This window comes from Podarcis melisellensis, assembly GCF_964234715.1.
Source record: "Podarcis melisellensis genome assembly, chromosome: 3".
Classification (NCBI taxonomy): Eukaryota; Metazoa; Chordata; class Lepidosauria; order Squamata; family Lacertidae; genus Podarcis; species Podarcis melisellensis.
Window position 1 is genome coordinate 37700438 of NC_138530.1, and position 19538 is coordinate 37719975.

Genomic DNA, 19538 nt, shown 5'->3' on the forward strand with positions numbered 1-19538 from the left:
ACAAGTCTGGGCAGTGTGTATGAAGGTCCTGGGCTGCCTAGATGACAACACACATACACACACCCACGGCCTCACTGATATGGTCTAAAGGAAAGCAGAGCAATCTGTTTGGCACCAGCTTGGCTGCCAAAGATGCTGGAAGGAGGCATACAAGGTGCCATCCAACCATCTTAGGGACTCTACTCAGGATGTATGTAAGGTTTACTCCTTCACCTTTTATTTTCCTGAAGGTGTCCCGCAAGGCACCAGAGGTTTAGGATCAGAGTTTTCCTCCTCCTGGATGGGCTACCTTCCCAGGTTGATGAACCCTATCTGCCCCTCACTTCCCTCTACAGCGCATGCAGTAACTGTGTTCTTGATCATTGAAGCTACTATTGGTCTCATCCACTCAGGCTACTGGAGTCTGTCTTTGCATGCAGGGGAAGCCCCTATCTCACTGAGGGTTTGATACCCATCAGCTATGCTCACCTGTTTTAGCTAGCCAGTCAAAGCCGTTCCCAGAGTATGGTCGCTGTCACATCTTGACACCTTCTAGGAGATAGGAGCTGAGTGCAGGGTGGGGTCACAATTTTATCATTCTTACTAGTTGTATTATATTTTATATATCATTTACAGGGTGACCTTTACTTGATTTTTTTTCTTGTGAGGCAAGGGGACACAATCCCATGTACACTGATCAGAGTCCTCTGTAGGAAGGATGGAACACAGTTGTGTAAAATAAGTGATACTTCCTTTCATTTAGCACTCTTTATGGCGATTCCATGTGTATTGTATGCTGAAATGGGGCTACTTCATCTGGCATTAGTAAAAGGCTGCATACACATTATATTTTGGAAGCGCATTCAAAACACATTTTTCCCCTCAGAGAATTCTGGGGACTGTAGTTGACGCTTCACATAGTTACGATTCCCAGCAATCCTGAACAAACTACATTGCCCAGAATTATTAGAAGGGGAAGAATGCACTTCAGATGTGCTTTAAAGGTGTAATGTGTACACAGCAAAAGTTCACGCATGGATTCTAGCTCCTTTTAAAACTCTGCATGAAATTCAGACACAGTGAATAAAATTGTCCGGTTGTTTGGTTCTTTTGTATACCTCCACCACCAACTTCCTGCCTTTGTGCCCTGGTCTTTCTTCAGCCCCCATCTGTGTTGCTTGGGATAAGTGATAAGAGCCAAGGATGCAGTTTTGATTGTGAGTGACTCTGCTGGCATTTAGAACCTGAGGCACCATTTCTCCCCAGAGGAAATTAAACCTAAATGCAAAATAAAACGTTGTACTCTTGGGTGCTTAAGATCAGAGAAAGAAGACAGGAATGGGAAATGTTAAGAGCTAGAATAAATGCCAGTGTGATCTTGTCAAGGGCTTCTTTAGAGAGTGAAATGTGGCCTAAAGCTCCTTTTGTACTTCTTGTTAATGCAGAAGAGCTACTTGCTTTCCATTGGCGTAACATTACCTGCTAGTTTAGTTTTGCCCGTAGTAAAATGGAGAGGTGTGAATTCACTTGGGTGTTGACTAGCGAGGCTCAGACATTAAAAAAATATTCAGAATGTTTGCTTGTTTGTGATGTGCAGGTATTTCTGAGGGAATGTTATGCACTGTAGGTTATCTTAAGGCCAAACCTAGATATTGCATTATATACTTGGCTGATGCCAAAAATAACAGCCACACACCTAGTTTCCCCTCTGGAACATCTGATACAACTTGTTGAAAGACTGTGCATTTATCCACCCCTGATCTGGTATATTGGCTGCCACAAGAAGTGGGGGAATATACACAATTATCTCAGGCAAAGGTAGGTAAGTATCGGCAGATGTTGAAGAGAGGAGATGGGAACAAGGTATGGAGCAGCCATTTTTGGTGGCCACTGTGTGCATGGGTGGGATTTTTTTCTGTCTACTAGGAAGAAAGGCAATCATTCTGCCTGGCAAGCCAAAATGCTTAGCCTGACAGAACGATTGCCTTAGCACGACACTAAACTCCTCCCTCTCATTTTCTCATTCTCCCAGTCTTTCGTTCTCCAAATTTCCACATCATGGTGCTATTTTTGAAAAAAGATTCCTCCTGAAAATTCATTAACATTTTATTGCAAATTTCTCCTATTATACACAATTTTGTTTACAATTTTGCTTAATGTATATATTTTTGTAAAACAATTTCCCTGAATACAGTGCATTTTTGTATGTTATTTTCATGAATATATGCATATTATACACAGTTTACCCCACAATATGCATTTTTGTACACAATGCTTGACTAGAGAATTGCATTTCAAAAACTGGAGAATTGTGAATTACAAAGAATGCCTGTGTTTCGGTTCGCAGATTGTTTTGGAAAGTGCAAAATTAAATAAATTTGCCTTTAGATGCAAACTGAATTGGATTTATCCCCCAATCCAAGTGTAGTTACACACATTCCCCCCCCCCTCTTTTTTTATTTGTACCACCAGCATGCATGGTGCTTTACTGGCCAAAGTTCTACATAGGAAGACTGTAGAGGAAGAAGAGGGCAGGGAAAGAACATGCATTACTTAAGCTACACAATCTTAAACTGCAGGGTTTCATACAGGCTTGGGAATTAGGAGGTTGTACATTCCTTTCCTAACCCAATAATTGCCAAACAGCATGCTCAGACACCGTGATCTGGTTCACATGATACAGTAAACCAAATTATGGCTCAGCTGAGACTACATGAATGTGTGGGTTCCCAGAAAGGAGCCTACAGCTGCTTTTTACAAAAGATTTCATAACCATAGCTTGCATCCACCTTGCTCCTCCCTTGTCCTTTTTATTATCACGCCAACCCCATGCCAAGCTAGGGCAAAGTTTGGCTTAACATGCCGTCTGAACCAGGATTCACGCTTAAGCTCTCTCCTCACTAACCATGAGCTGTAGATAAAACAAACCTTGGATACACTCACACAGTCCTGGTAAACCATCGTGTGGCTTACCATGTCATGTGAACCAGGTCAGTAGCGTGCTATCAGAGAGAAATTGGTACCGCGCCAAAATAAACAAAGAGGGTTCTGCTCCTGCCTACGCAGGAGGTCACACAATTTACTGCTCTGTCGTTCTAACCCTCAGCTGATAGCAAGTAATTCTGCTGATTCTCTGCAGCAAGGCTCTAAGCCTCACCCAATTACACCTAATACATATGGTACAATGACTTCCTGCAGATCCAGCCCTACCATTTGGAAGAGTGAGGCAACCACTTCAGGCAGTGGATTCTGGGTGTGTGTCATAAAATGGCAGCAGATTGTTGGTTATTGAACTTACTGTTGTGCTTTTGCTATCAGCGAGAGGTGATTTGTGGTTTTTTCTTCCTCGTTTGCCAAAAATACGTGACCAGTCTTGGGTGCTACGCACTTTGTCTTACCAGGGGGGAAACAGCACTCATCAAATGATGGGTAGGAGGGTCTTGTTTGACTTCACTTATTTTGCCTTCCTCTGCACGTGTTCCATTTCCCCCTCCCCAACACATCCTTTTCAGTTAATGAAACGGTGTTCAGAAACCCAAGACTTCAAGGGTGCTGAGCCATAGGAATGCTTTGGCTGCAAGGGAGTATTTCTCTTTGTAGTGCCTTGTAAGCATGCTTTAATTGGGAGTCTAAGCGTGAGATTCAGCATGCCTGGCTCTCAGCTGCTTCGAGGAGAGGTGATCGGGGGAGAGGGGCACAAAGGTCAGCATAATCCCACCCAGGGTGAAATATCTTCCAACAGTTGCGAAGCAGAAACTGTAGTGTGATATATTAACCGTCCGCAGAAAATCACTGAGTGCCTCTAACCTTCTTTCTTGAAGAAGATTTGGCTAGTTGTGTTAATTGGCTCAGGCGGGTGTAAGGGAACTGAGCTCTAAAGTCAAGGGCTGTTCACCATCCTCAGTCACTTCTCTGGAAAGGGCTAATTAAATTGAGGCTTGGATCTTTTTCTGTGAAGCTCAAAATTCACACATGCACAATTCTGCGCTGACTTTAGAGAGACCGACTGAACAGTCTCTGTTTCGTAACTTACAATTTTTGGTGTCAAACCCGCCCCCCACCCTTGATGAACACAATCCAGAGCCAAATTGAAATGCTTCAAGTCTCATTAATTTCAATGACAGAAGGATGTAGCTTGATACAGTGACTGATCCCAAGTACAGAATACCTTGGTTGGTTCAATAGGCTTATAAGAGGCCTGGGGCTGCCACTGAAAGTAGTCGTCTGTTAGGATTGTTCTCCTCTCCTCTCATTTAAAAATATGCTACGTGATGTCATTGCTTTAGTCCTGGTTTGGGCAACCTGTAGCCCTCCAGATATTGCTTAACTACAACTCCCATCATCCCTGACCATTGGCTGTGCTAACTGAGGCTGATGGGGGATTGCTATCCAACATCTGGAGGGCAATAGTTTCCCCATCCCTGCCTTAGATTTTCCTGGAGCTTTTTATATGGCAGCCAGTGAAGTGGAGTGGAAGGGGGAAATTGAAACCATCATGATGGCATGTCCTACCTTTTACCTGCTTGAAGCTATTGTGAAGAGGGGCTGTGGCGGCTGTTTTTTAGTTCCTTGCCATTAACTCCTAATTGGAGCCTCAAGCTCCAGCTCAACTCTGTATTTTAAAAAACGAGGACTTAAAATGTGTTTAACTTTGACAGGGTTGTCCCCAAAGTCCCTTGAGACCCTTTTACTTCAGTAAAGCCAGTGTGCCTTTATGGTTTAGAGGTAGAATGGTTGGATTGGGGGAATCCAGGTTCTAACCTCCACCCAGCCATGAAGATCACTGGATGACTTTAAGACCAGCACTTTCAACCTAACCTTTCCCATAAGATTGTTGTGGCAATAAAAGGGTGGGTGAAAAACCATTGCATGCTGCCTTGAGTTCCTTGGAGGAAAGGCAGGATAGAAATGAAATGAATGATAATCTTAATGTTAACACATTCTGCATATGAAATGTCAGGAAATCAGGTTGCCTGTGAAATCTCCTGCCTCGGCAAAGGAGTTAATGGGAATAAGTCCCACTGAACTTGATGCAACTTGCTTCTGGTCAACATGCACAGGAGCATGCTGCACATTTCTGTTGTATGAAAGGCAAGAGTCATTATTATATTCTTGCTGCTAGAGAGTGAGAGTGTGTCTGACCCATGCCATCACTGGCAATGGAAAGATCTGTGAGTTTCGGTTCTCTCGGTTTCTCATTTTTCTAATAATAATAATAATAATAATAATAATAATAATAATAATAATAATAATTTTTTATTTATACCCCGCTCATCTGGCTGGGCCTCCCCAGCCACTCTGGGCGGCTTCCATAAAAACCAAAAATACAGTAAAATATCACACGTTAAAAACTTCCCTGAACAGGGCTGCCTTAAGATGTCTTCTGAATGTCAGGTAGTTGTTTATCGCTTTGACATCTGCTGGAAGGGCGTTCCACAGGGTGGGTGCCACTACCGAGAAGGCCCTCTGCCTGGTTCCCTGTAGCTTTGCTTCTCGCAATGAGGGAACCACCAGAAGGCCCTCGGCGCTGGACCTCAGCGTCCGGGCAGAATGATGGGGGTGGAGACGCTTCTTCAGGTATACTGGACCGAGGCCATTTAGGGCTTTAAAGGTCAGCACCAACACTTTGAATTGTGCTCGGAAACATACTGGGAGCCAATGTAGGTCTTTCAGGACCGGTGTTATATGGTCTTGGCGGCCGCTCCCAGTCACCAGTCTAGCTGCCGCATTCTGGATTAGTTGTAGTTTCCGAGTCACCTTCAAAGGTAGCCCCACGTAGAGTGCATTGCAGTAGTCCAAGCAGGAGATAACCAGAGCATGCACCACTCTGGCGAGACAGTCTGCAGGCAGATAGGGTCTCAGCCTGCGTACCAGATGGAGCTGGTAAACAGCTGCCCTGTACACAGATTTGACCTGTGCCTCCATGGACAGCTGTGAGTCCAAAATGACTCCCAGGCTGCGCACCTGGTCCTTCAGGGGCACAGTTACCCCATTCAGGACTTAAATTCAGCCCTCCACATTTTGTAGCAGTTTGCAAATTCTGTTTTAAAAGGTCCATGTGAAAATCCGCCAGCATTTTAGTGAGAATTTCCCGTAAGAAACATGTGTGAATGTAGTTTTGACTACACATTTTTGCAACCAATTCTCTTAATATAAATGGCATTATATATGTTATTTCACTGGTATATTAATGGTAATGCACACTTCCCCCTGATCTAGGCATTTTTGTAAATGTTGGCTGGAAAACTGCAACGCAAAATTCAGAGAAGTGTGAATTTTGAAGGATGACTGTGTTTTGGTCTCATACTGTTTCAGAAACTGAAACTAAGGGCTCATCCACCCTTCCTCTTGTCCCGCTGCTTTTCCCAAGGGAAAACTCCTCTTTAGTGCTCCGTCTGACCAAATGGCCATTTGGGGTTTTCTCTAGATTGACATTTGCTCCGATTTAGCACTAAACAGCAGGTTTCCCTGAGAAAGAAGCATACTTTCTAGGCGTGGGACAAACAGAAGTGTAGACAAGCCCTATGCTAGACTCAGCTTTCAGTGTGAACTGAATCAAGTTTCTCTCCTACCTCTCAAATTGTTACATTCCTTTTTGTCCCTTGCTGTCCCAGAAAGGCCATTTCCCCTTTTCTTCTTTCTGGAAATGAGCTCGTTAATAATCACTGAATTTGTGCAATTACACCTGTGCTTCTTTAGCCCTACAGCTAATCTGCTGCGTATGTAAAGTTTCTGCTTCAGTTAGAAGAAATGAGCGGGTAAAATTAGCAAGTTGTCTCCTACTATTTGAATACGTGCCTTGGTATTGTGGCAAAAACTCACCCCTTTTTTCAACCTCTGACAATGAATGAAGAGGGAAGGAGCAATGACCAGGAAGAGGGAAAGTGTGCCATTTTCAAGTAGACCCATTGTAGGATGGCTTGTAGATTTTTTCCAGGGTCTAGAAAACCCTCAGGTGCTTGTGTGAAGCAGAATTGAAAAGACTTGACAGACTGCTATCAGTTGTTGGACCGTTCCTTTATTTCATAGTTCTTTCTTTTGCATCTGACTCAAGTTGGGACAAGCTGTAACATAACACTTTAGATATCCAGAGCCTCTTAGAAAGATCTCCTGTGATATGTCAGCACAACATTCTTAAAAGCTACTTTTGGAACACGGGTTCATTCGAGGTCATGCAAAAGTCAACATGGCTGGGAACCTGTTCTTCTGGATGACCAGGAATGAATGGGTTTCAGGTGTGACCTCTAAGAACATCATTTTGCTATGCTGCAGAATCCCTCTCTGAATACGTCCCCCACATGCAAAAAACATTAGCTTGCAATCTGCACCAAGTTAATTAAGAAAACTCAAGTGAATGAGTATGTATATCTATCTATAAATAAAATTCCCATTATTTAGGAGACAGATTTCTCGATGCTTGCCCAACAAAAGACTGTAAAACTGTTTTTGATTTATCCTCGTCAGTGTTTTTATACTGCCCTTAAATCATATTCCCAGAATGCTTTACAAAAAGAAGAAAAGAAGAAAACTATTAAAACGTACAAACAACATAATATACTAAAAGCTGCAAAATCATAGAAGTCACAGAAAAACAGTCAGCTGGATTAAAATGGCGTCTAAAAAGCTCAAGATAATAAAAAATAGGCCTTTGTCTGGAATCGAAAGGGTAATGAGCCAAGTGAACTTTTCAGGAGAGGGTATCTCAGAGCTAGAGAGTCACCTGTGGTGGCCAAATACATAAAGAAGACAGGGCTTCTGGCATTGTATGGTAGTCATGGTGGGCTACACCTTTGGAAATTCCCTTTTCTACAGAACTATTAAAGGTGTAGGAGCCCTAGCCTCTTTTTCAGCTGGCCACCTTGAAGCCACCATCTAGAAAGCCTTGTCTCTGGTAGCCACTCACTTCTGCAGATGGCGCAGAAGCCCTGGCATCCAATTTTTAGGTGCTTGGGCAACCAGCCACTCAGGTTTTCTGAGTAAACTTTGGGAGGAGCCAAATGCCAGTCATGGACTGAGCCAGAAACAAAGGTGAGTGGATCAGCAGGTGTGAATTTTACCTTTGTACAGTGGACTGGTTTCTACACAGACTCACACAACCCTCTCTGTTCTCCATCCAGACAAGCAAGAGCATTGTCAGAGTTCGCATAAACATCTCAGCCAAGGAGAGTGCAAAGCAGGGCTGATAATGCAGTCTGCAGGAAGGGGTGTGTGGCTAGGAAGGAGGTGTGGACTGGAGAGAGACCCAGGGACTTGATAGAAAGTTCTAGAAGGTCACATTCATCTTCCAGGCCTGAGGTTCACTGGCCTGCAGCGCAATGTAATTTATTTTACTTGCGTTTAGAAAACAAAGCTCAAAACTTTCAAATTGCCTGGGTTGTCTAATATTTCGTTTGGAATTGGCACCCATTCATTGTTACTAATGAACTTATGAAACCCATTTATTTATTTTTCACAGTAAAGAAAGCACTGGGGAAATTTCCAGAAAATCTTTGGTAGGGAAATTCCCACCCCACATCCCTAGCTTTGGTATATCCCATAGAATCTCTCCGCAGGAGTCTGTCTGCTTGGTGCAAAGCAAGACTTCTCCTTTCCCTGAAGCAAAAGTAAAAATAGATTTTTAAAATGGGTTTTAGAACTCGGGCATGCTCCAGTGACCCTTATGTTTCGGAGCATCATTCCTGCTGAAGAATAAATCCAGAACTTGCTAATCTTGTAAAAGTGGGAAAGTGAAAGGTTATTTGAGGCACAGCGATCCGTGTCTCACACTTGACAAATCCTGCCCTTGTTTTCTTGGCACTTGCCCCTCATTGCCACATGCTCCATATTTTCCTGAATCTAGAGCTGGTGTGTTTTTTTGTGTTGCAAAGTTCTGGGTCCTTCTCTAGTCAGGGTGATGTGTAAATCAAGGCACTCTGGTTCCTGTGCAAGACTGAGCAGGCCACATCAGTTTCGTTCATCTTTTTATTCATTCCCGAAGAGCAGGAGGATTATTACGGTTTGTGTTATTGCAAAGTTGTTTTGCTGCCCTTTGTTTTTGGAGTAGCAGAATATTAACAAGTCTGAGGAAGAAGCACGGCTTGCGGGCTTCTGGCTGATGCTCTGGCCTCCTCACCCCTTTCATATTACCACTCACCACATTAGCTGCTTTTGCGGTTTAATTTTTGAACGAGGGAAGACGAGCGAGAAGAGTCACTGACACTTGAATAGTTCAAGGCTTGCGTGTGGGGTCCCATATCTGAGCTTCACAATACCCAGGCTGCGATATTTGCATATTGTGGCACATTATTTGTGGGAAATGCAAAACAAGCAGGCGGAAGTATTGTGTAATTTCTGCTGGGAACCTGCCAAGAACAATCTGGAAGTTTTTGTAGCTGAGCATTTCTTGCCGAGTCTGCCAGGATTCGCACACTAGCTGGGACAGCGACAGGGGCTGCTCATCGTTTTCAGAGGCCAAATGGGTGTTGCGCTAAAGCAGGGGGTGGGGAACCTGTGGCCCTCCAGATATTGCTGGAGTCCATCTCCCATCATCCTTGACCAATGAGCACTCTGGGGCATTGACCATGCTGCCACAGCGCCCTTGCCCCCACCGATGTTACAGTGTGGGTGCTGGCAAGGGTGCAGCGACAGGGTAGCAACAATGGGGGTAGGAAAGGGCCCAGATCAGCAGGTGGGGGGGAGCGCCTTTTGCCTATAGCAGCAAAACATCCCTTCCTACCCCTGCTCACCTCTGTGTTGTGAAAAGCTTGACCTACTAATCCAGGGGTCAGCAAACGTTTTCAGCAGGGGGCTGGTCCACTGTCCCTCAGACCTTGTGGGGGGCCAGACTATATTTTGAAGGGGGGGGAATGAACGAATTCCTATGCCCCACAAATAACCCAGAGATGCATTTTAAATAAAAGCACACATTCTACTCATGTAAAAACACGCTGATTCCTGGACCATCCACGGGCCGGATTTAGAAGGCGATTGGGCCGGATTCGGCCCCCGGGCCTTAGTTTGCCTACCCATGTACTAATCCTTCCAAGTCAAGCTTCTGTTAAAGGCCGAAGAGTGGCCAGGCCATGTTTTTGTGGTCAGTTGACAACTTTATGAGATGGCATTAAAACAGGAAAAAACCTCTCAGCATACAGATTACTAGTTCTTAATGCCAACCCCTATATGCAGTTGAGGCTTTTTTTCCCTTTTTAAGGTCTACTTTTGAAGGATTGCCCTATTCTGAACCTGTTGAAGTGAGCACTGACTGGGGGGCGAGGGGAGGGGTGGTGCTGGTAAATTTGTTTATCCAACCTTTTGTTCTTGGGACTCAGTTAATGAAGCTGTTGAGTCATATGCTAAGATGAAGAGCCTGAAGGTCAACTCCCTCAAAAGTGCCTCCTTTTTAAAGAGTCCAAAGCAGGTTAGGAGGATAGAATTGATTTTCACCTTTCCGTTTCTTTTGATTAATATCTTTGCAAGGAAAGAGCCTTCAGCAAAGGCACCTGTTGTTTGCTGAATACCCAGAAAGCTTTGCACCTGGCTTCCTCTGTCCTTGGGAATCCATGGCACAGGAATACCGGCAGTGCATTTATCACACTTAAGAGGTTTCCTTACATTTAAGGGGAGTGTGAGTGTCTTCCTCTGCTCTTGGTTTAGCAACAAGTGCAGGTACAATTGCACAAGTGTCTTTTTAGCACGCCTTGTCATTTCTTTTTAAAAGGTCTTTCCAGAAACAGGTGTTCCAACCCCCAGGTTTCCTTCTTTACTCAGAGAATTTCTTGACCACCAAATCAACAAAATCCTCAGGACGGTTCACACAAAGTTCAGTTAAAACCTTAAATATCAGTCACTTCAACATCCTGCCTGAAAACTAGCATAAACAGTATAATGGCATTTAAAGCTCAACGGAAAGAAATCTTTCTCTTAAAAATGGGTTGTTTTACTAAGAATAGTTTTTTGGGTTGGGTGGTAATTTATATCTGTGTTTGAAAACTTTTTTTAAATGGTTTAGGTTTCTAAAGAAATGTTAATACTGTTGTTTGTTGTATTTTATATAAGTACTGTTTTCTGATGCTGTGAACTGCTCTGGGCTCCTATGCTGAGAAGGCCAGCACACAAATGATTTTCTAAATGAATAACAAAATAATAGTGTGGTACTCCTTGGTACCTTCCAATTATTGTATAAGAAACAGTCTAATTTGATTGGTATCTGAGTACTGTATAATGAAACTCTGATTTAGTACATCTCTCCAGCTAGAACAAATGCCCTCCAGCCCCCATAATTCTATGGTTTGTGCCAAATGACTAGTTTTCAGATTTAGTCCAGTTATGATATCTAGAAACAATATGCAAACAATGTACAGTGGTACCTCAGGTTACATATGCTTCAGGTTACAGACTCCGCTAACCCAGAAATAGTACCTCAGGTTAAGAACTTTGCTTCAGGATGGGAACAGAAATCGTGCTCCAGCGGCGTGGCAGCAGCAGCAGCAGGAGGAGGAGGCCCCATTAGCTAAAGTGGTGCTTCAGGTTAAGAACAGTTTCAGGTTAAGAACGGACCTCCGGAATGAATTAAGTACTTAACCTGAGGTACCACTGTACAGGCATCCCCCCCCCCCACATATGTATGATTGACTCGCATGAGGCTAGCTAGGTATGTATGCAATACTGGGAAATAAATAGATTCACACTAGGTAATGGTGGGGAGAAGCTGGAGAATCCTCATGGCTCTCAATGAGACCCTGGAGCCTGAAAAGGACATATGTGAAGGTGGAGGAAGCCCCAAAGAGACCTGAGGCACAGTGGAAATTTATTTATGCTGCTTAGCCCCACTACCTAACGGCAGATGCGCAGAGTAGTGAAGCAGCAACACCTGCTGCTTTTCCATACAGTACATCCTCCTGCTGGCTCCGGAGCTTCAGAGTTGTGTGGGAACAGCGGGACAGGGGGCTGGGAAGCAGGGGGAAAACAGGTGTTTAAAGGTGCTCCCCACTTACGCAATCTGAGCTTATGCATGTGGGGGCTGGAGCGTAACCCTCACATAAGTCGGAGGATGCCTGTCTCGCCACATTACTGCAGACTGCAGAAAATGAGCCCTGTTCTTTCAGGGCCTCCTCCTGGAATTTTACTCATCATTACACTTCAAATTGAGCAAATGGACTTCTGCAGGGTCTGGACCTTCAGTGTCCAACATGATTCCTCTGTAATAATAATAATAATAATAATAATAATAATAATAATAATAATAATAATAATTTATTATTTATACCCCGCCCATCTGGCTGGACCTCCCCAGCCACTCTGGGCGGCTTCCATAGAAACCTCTGTATGTTTGTATTTCTCGTTGTAATATTGTACCTCTATATGTTTCCATTTTATCAGCTAGAATTGGAGTCCCTCTCATAGCAGTCTTATTAAGGGGCTAAACGTACAATTTTTAAAAAAGAAAAAGTCGTGGGTCAAGGTAACTTTCAGGAATATTATTACTCTATATTTCTATTTGTAGTCTGAAAATCAGAGCAGACAATAAATGACATTTCCTCAAATGTGTTGCATATGAGAGTTGTATTTGACACAAAAGGAAGCTACAGGAGTTAAGGAAATGTTAGGGTGGAAAGGAAGGTTGCTTCACTTTTTTATTATTCTGTCCTATTTAGTTTCTCTTAAAGCTGCTTCTACACTCATTACATTGCAAGCCCTTTGTGAGTCACTATGGATCCATCTTTGAAAGAAACAAACTGTTGACTACTCCAAATCCACAGAACAGGGTGGGCTGTTCAAAACAAGTAATTTTGTCATGATCGCTGAGGCTTGCATTTGGTACTGCTATTCTAATTGAAAGTTTTTGTTTTGTCATTTGTCCTCTAGTCCCTCCAGTGGTGGAGCCCATTTTCCAGGATATCCGGCAAGCTATAGGGCGCAGTGTCACGCTTCGCTGCACCATGCTCAAGGGAAGCCCCATGAAAGTGGCTACAGCTGTCTGGCGATTCAATGGGAGTCTCCTGACAGTGCCTCCGACGGAGCAGCAGGACTTCTCCGAGTACAAGGTGGACAGTGTGAGCCGGGAGACAAGTGGCAACTACGAATGTAGCATCTCCAATGACGTCGGGGTGGCAACCTGCCTTTTCCAGGTGTCTGGTAAGTCCTGCAAAGAGCATCCAACTTCTTTCCTTTTTAGTAGATTTCAGTGTGGATAGAATTGGCTAATAGCTTGCAAAAGGAGGCAAGAGAAGTCACCATGTCTAAGAGGCCTGTTATTGTAGTTGGACCTACTTGACCTGTGCTGTACCACGCTCCATGAATGCCATTCTCTTCATGGTGCACAACCCAGGCCCAATTCCTATGCCTGCTTTTGCTGTGTGAGGTGCCATCACAAAGGGAACTGCACAGGAAGCCATTATCCTCCGTGTGGCTCTAGTGACATCAGCCACAACAATGCAGTGCCTGAAAAATGGGATTGCGAGTGGAACGGTTTCAACCCTTATAGGGAGTCACTTCTCACAGATAGCTTCCTGCATTCCACGACGCCCATACAATTCCATTTGTATTAGGAACCTCCATCCAAGATGAATCCTTGAATCCAGCTCATATTATTTTATTTTTTTTAAATCTTTTTTTATTGAGTTTTCTTTACAGCTAACAAAGAGCATTACAAAAGACAACAAAACAAAAAAGTAAAAACAAAAAACACATACACCCAAAAAAGAGAAAAACAAAAATCTCAATAAGGCACAAAAAACATAAGATAAAAAAGAAACACAGCATACAAAAAAAAAACAGGAAACAAGAGAAATGCCAATAGACATTTCCGACATACAAGTTGACTTCCTTCCCTACTGGATTCGGGTTTCTTACTTAGAGACTCCCTTTTCTACAGCTGGTATTGTTACTGGTTATACAACATCGTAAGTTTTATAATAGGCCTGCTATAGTTGTTAGGTTTTTATAATTTCTTTCTGTATAAGTCATAAATTTATTCCAATCATCAATAAACTTTGTATTTCTTTGGTTTCTAATTTTTTGGGTCATTTTAGCTAATTCAACAAATTCAAATAGTTTGGCTTGCCACTCCCTCACTGTTGGTATGTTTGTACTTTTCCAATTCTGTGCAATTAGTATTCTGGCCGCTGCTGTCGAATATTGGAATAAGGTTTTATCTTCTTTTCTTATTTCATCGCCAATAATTCCTAATAAGAAGGCTTCTGGTCTTTTTACGAAGGTGTATTTAAATATTTTTTTTAACTCGTTATAAATTAAATCCCAAAATTTCTTCACCTCCTCACACGTCCACCACATGTGGAAAAAATTGCCTTCTTTTGTTTTACACTTCCAGCAGGCCTTATTACCCGTCTTATACATCTTATTTAACTTAACTGGTGTTATATACCACCTATACATCATCTTTTGTACATTTTCTCTTATTGTGACGCTCGCCGTAAATTTTATTCCATTTTTCCATAGTTTTGACCATTTTTCGTATTCTATGTTATGCCCTAGGTCCATTGCCCATTTTACCATAACCTCCTTGATTTCCTCATCTTTAGTGTCCCACTCCAATAGTATATCATACATTTTGGACAACAGCTTGGTTTTACTCTCTATTATTTCTATTTGGAATTTGGACTTCTTTTCATTTATTCCTATTTTTTTATCTTCCGTCCATCTTGCATTTATTTGATGATATTGTAGCCAGCCTGTTAGATTTCCTTTCAGTTCTTCATATGGTCTTAATATCCAGCCACCTTCGGATCTCGTCAGTAAGTCTTCATAAGTCAATCTCTGTCCTTCCATATTTATTTTTTTAATTGTTGAAATATCTATTGGGGACAACCACCACGGTGTTTTCCATTCCAACATTTTTTTGTTTCTCTCCCAAACGTCATATAATGGGCCTCTAATAATGTGGCTTGTGAAATCTTTGTGTATTTTTTCTTTATTTGGCCATAAATAAGTGTGCCAGCCGTACCTGTTGTTGAAATCCAGCTCATATTAGATGATCGTGTCACCCACTGTGCTTTAAACATCAGCCCAACAAATGTGCCATACTCCATACTGGCACATTCAGTTTTGTGCTGCAGACACAGGTCTCCTAGGCTTCATCAATCAGATGGACTAATAGAAAACAAACCACTTGTCAGGTCAAGCTACAATACAGCATGGAAATAAACATGCCCAGTCCTATTGAAAACAATAAGCTTACCGTATTTTTCGCACCATAGGGCGCACCGGACCATAGGGCGCACCCAGTTTTTTTGGGGGGAAATAAAGGGGAAAAAATTATTTTTCCCCCCCAGGTGCGGGGCTGGGGCGGGGGAAGCTAGAGCTTCCCCCGACCCCAGCCCTCAAACAGGCAGCTCTCCGCAAGCAGCGGGAGCACTCCTGCTGCTTGCGGAGAGGTCCGCGAAGCCTAGACGCGCTGAGCTCAGCGCGCCCAGGCTTCGGCATGCAGGCACCACTCCGCAAGCAGCGGGAACGCTCCCGCTGCTTGCGGAGAGGTCCGCGAAGCCTGGACGCGCTGAGCTCAGCGCGCCCAGGCTTCGGCATGCAGGCACCTCTCCGCAAGCAGCGGGAACGCTCCCGCTGCTTGCGAAGAGGTCCGCGAAGCCTGGACGCGCTGAGCTCAGCGCGCCCAGGCTTCGGCATGCAGGCACCTCTCCGCAAGCAGCGGGAACGCTCCCGCTGCTTGCGGAGAGGTCCGCGAAGCCTGGACGCGCTGAGCTCAGCGCGCCCAGGCTTCGGCATGCAGGCACCTCTCCGCAAGCAGCGGGAGCCCAGCGCTGGGCTCCTGCTGCTTGCGGAGAGGTGTGCGAAGCCTGGAGGGCATGAGGGGTTGGTGCGCACTGACCCCTCTCACTCTCCAGGCTTCAGCGAAAGCCTGCATTCGCACCATAGGACGCACACACATTTCCCCTTCATTTTTGGAGGGGAAAAAGTGCGTCCTATGGTGCGAAAAATACGGTACCTCTGTATTGGGTTCTGCTTCTTGAGTCTACCATAGCATGTAAGCTGTTAGGAACTCAGAATATACATGAACACAGGATCCTTGTTTTCTTGTATTTTTACCCCTGTAAGAGTTGATTCGGGAAATCACAGGCCGTGAATTGAGAATCCCTATTTGGTCCTATCATCTATCTATCTATATCTATCTATCTATCTATCTATCTATCTATCTATCTATCTATCTATCTATCATCTATCTATCATCTATCTATCTATCTATCATCTATCTATCTATCTATCTATCTATCTATCTATCTATCTATCTATCATCTATCTATCTATCTATCTATCTATCTATCTATCTATCATCTATCATCTATCTATCTATCATCTATCTATCTATCATCTATAGTGGTACCTTGGGTTACATATGCTTCAGGTTACATACGCTTCAGGTTACAGACTCCGCTAACCCAGAAATAGTGCTTCAGGTTAAGAACTTTGCTTCAGGATGAGAACAGAAATCGTGCTGTGGCGGCGCGGCGGCAGCAGGAGGCCCCATTAGCTAAAGTGGTACTTCAGGTTAAGAACAGTTTCAGGTTAAGAACGGACCTCCGGTACGAATTAAGTACTTAACCCGAGGTACCACTGTATCTATCATCTATCTATGCATGCAACATTTATATCTTGCTTTTCCTCCATGGACGTGAAGGCAGCACACATAGTTCTTTCCGCCAACTTTCATTTTATCCTTACAACAGCCCTTTGAGGTAGTTTAGGCTGAGAGCTAGAGACTGGGCCAAGGTGAGCTTTTTGCTTTGTGGGGATTTCAACCCTGGTCTTCCCAAGTCCAGGTCTGACACTTCAACGACTACACCACACTAGCTCTTGGGCTTGTTCTGACCAGAAGAAAAACCGGCCATTTCTGTGGTTTTTTTCTCGGCTTTGTGCTGATAAACCTTCAGATCTGTCTGCCATTTGCCAAATTGAATATCTCAGCTAATCTCTCTACTTGATGGCTGTCTGTCATGTTGTCACTATGTTAGACAAGGAAAGCCCTTTTGGTCTTGAATCTTTGGACAGACCCACACCACACATCTAAATCACTTCCCATGTACATTGAAAGCACATAATGCCCCTCAAATAATCTTGGAAAGTGTAGTTTTCTCCTCACATAACATTTCCCGGCATCCTTAACAAACTACAGTTCCCTGGATTCTTTGAGGGAGGGAGTCTTGTGGATTTGATTTAAATGTATGGTGTGGATCTGTCCTGGGTGTTTGTGTATGACTTGCACAATCAAGAAACCAGCTTGTTACAAAGCACCTACACGTCTGCCCTTTTATAATAAAAATGGGTGTGCATTTAATACTCAGACTATATATGCCACTCCTTTCCATCATCCATGGAAAGCAATGGCTGTTTTCACACAGATGCAGTTCTCTCAAGGACCATTTTAACATATTGCCCCACATATACACTAGAGCTGCTGCATGGAGATGGAAGAAGCATAGATGAGCAATCAGTCAATTCTTTCTATGCCCCCAAATAGCTGCAAACACACTCCATTGATGACAGGTAGAAAATTGCAAAGGACCCAGTGGTGTACTTGATTATTAAATCACTGGATCTTCCATTTTGGGAATCAATTAATTTTTTTTAAAAAATGGATATTATGCAAGTTAATGATTATCATCCATTCTAATTTCATTTCTGAATCTGTTATGAGACTTGACTTCACAGTCAATACAAGTTGAATAAGCAACAATTAGTCTCCAAGGTGGCTCTGAATCTCTGGCATACACAAAAAAATTGTGTCAATAAAAATAATAAGAAAAAGGGGCTCAGAAGTAAACATCAATATTACCATTGTAAGTTAATAAAAATAAGCATTGAATCATTTCCATTTAATTATAGCAGAGAAGAATAGCTGAGCCATTCTGATTGGAGTGGGATGTAATAGAATGGAAAAAGATGGCACTTTGGAAATGAGGAGTGGAAGTGGGGAATATTGGGTATCTTGGACTCTTTCCAGTAATACAGCTTCTGTGGCTTTTGGTTGGGCAAATCCTAGGAAATGACAACAGCATGTAATCAAGGACATCTATCGATGGAAATATTTCAGTACAGTGACATACCATGGACTTATGGGTCTAAAGATGTCTACATTATGTACCCTTAATTTCTTCTAATCTGAAAAGTGGCTGTGTATTTATTTAATGCTACATCTTTTGGCTTATCTGATTTGAGCAGGTTTATTAAATGTAGCCTACATTACTGAAGGCAGTTGTTTGGAACAGGAGCTATATACCGTATTTTTTGCTCTATAGGGCTCACTTTTCCCCTCCTAAAAAGTATGGGGAAATGTGTGTGCATCTTATGGAGCGAATGCAGGCTGTGCAGCTATCACAGAAGCCAGAACAGCAAGAGGGATTGCTGCTTTCACTGTGCAGTGATCCCTCTTGCTGTTCTGGCTTCTGAGATTCAGAATTATTTTTTTTCTTGTTTTCCTCCTCCAAAAACTAGGTGCGTCTTGTGGTCTGGTGCGTCTTATAGAGCAAAAAATACGGCAATTCAATAGACTTTTGCTTTTTGGATTAAATTTGTAGAACTGTAAATAACTTTTATCAATGCCAGGTGCAACCACTACCTTAACAAGAATCACAAAACCAAAATAAATATGGGCATGTTCTTTCAGATTCTCCTTAAAACCAGCAATAAAAAATATTCCAGTATCTGATGGTAGCACATTCCATTGCTCAACATTAATTGCAAATGGCATCCTCTTCTCTGATAGTCAATGCCCCTTCTGTATACCTTCACTATATACTGCCTCCGCATGCTCCTGTCTTTCACTTTATGAGCAATTTGTCCTACTCCTCCTTTGCACATTTGAAAATCGAGTTCCATACTCCTGACTACTCCAACTTCTTCCACCACATTCTCTTCAACGGGAAGCTTCCATTCCAAAAATGTTGTTATCATTTGATACACTTTCCTCTCTATATAGATAGATACACACACACACATGATTAAAGACAGCATCATTTATGCTTCTATCATAACTAATCCTGTGAGAAGTGGGATCTTTGCTAAGCATCAAGTATACAAAGACATGTATACAAAGCAGTGCTAAGATACGGGTATTTCTTTGAATGTAAGGATTGTATGGCTCCTCTTCACTGGCTGCTTCCTCTTCCCTTTCTGCTATTTATTTTGTAATGCAAAGCCAGATTCTTCTGTGTTGGGTATCTTTGAGATAAATTGTTATGTTGCAAAGGACAGTTTTAATCTAAATGAGCAGTATGCCACATGGAGGCAAAGGTAATGACAAAGTCACTACCATTTTAGTCTTGTCTCAGTCACTGTTTTAAGCAGCAGAGAGATTAAAGCTGGTTCAACTGTAGTTCTACACACGTTCTTGAGAGATTCATTGTCCTTTGGTGCTGCCTTGTTCAAGTCCATGTCAACCACCCACTTCAGATAGTAGAATTTAAGGCAAACAAGAGCCTGCTCAGTGTGATCACATGTGACTATGGAATATCAGAACATTTGATGAGTTGGGGACATGGATTCTTGTGATCCTCACTACATAGTTTTATAACAAGTTTCCTCCCCATTTTCTCTCTCCCTTTTCTCCCCTA

At 43.0% G+C, this 19538-nt stretch overlaps 1 protein-coding gene across 5 annotated transcripts in view; it reads left to right on the forward strand.

Moving 5' to 3' along the window:
- Positions 1 to 19538, forward strand: part of MDGA1 (MAM domain containing glycosylphosphatidylinositol anchor 1) — a 245095-nt gene that overhangs the window by 129068 nt on the left and 96489 nt on the right. For all 5 annotated transcript variants that reach the window (XM_081903830.1, XM_081903831.1, XM_081903827.1 and 2 more), the window contains exon 9: positions 12823 to 13092. In XM_081903830.1, the coding sequence (XP_081759956.1) occupies positions 12823 to 13092 (270 nt within the window). The remainder of the gene's footprint in view (positions 1 to 12822; positions 13093 to 19538) is intronic.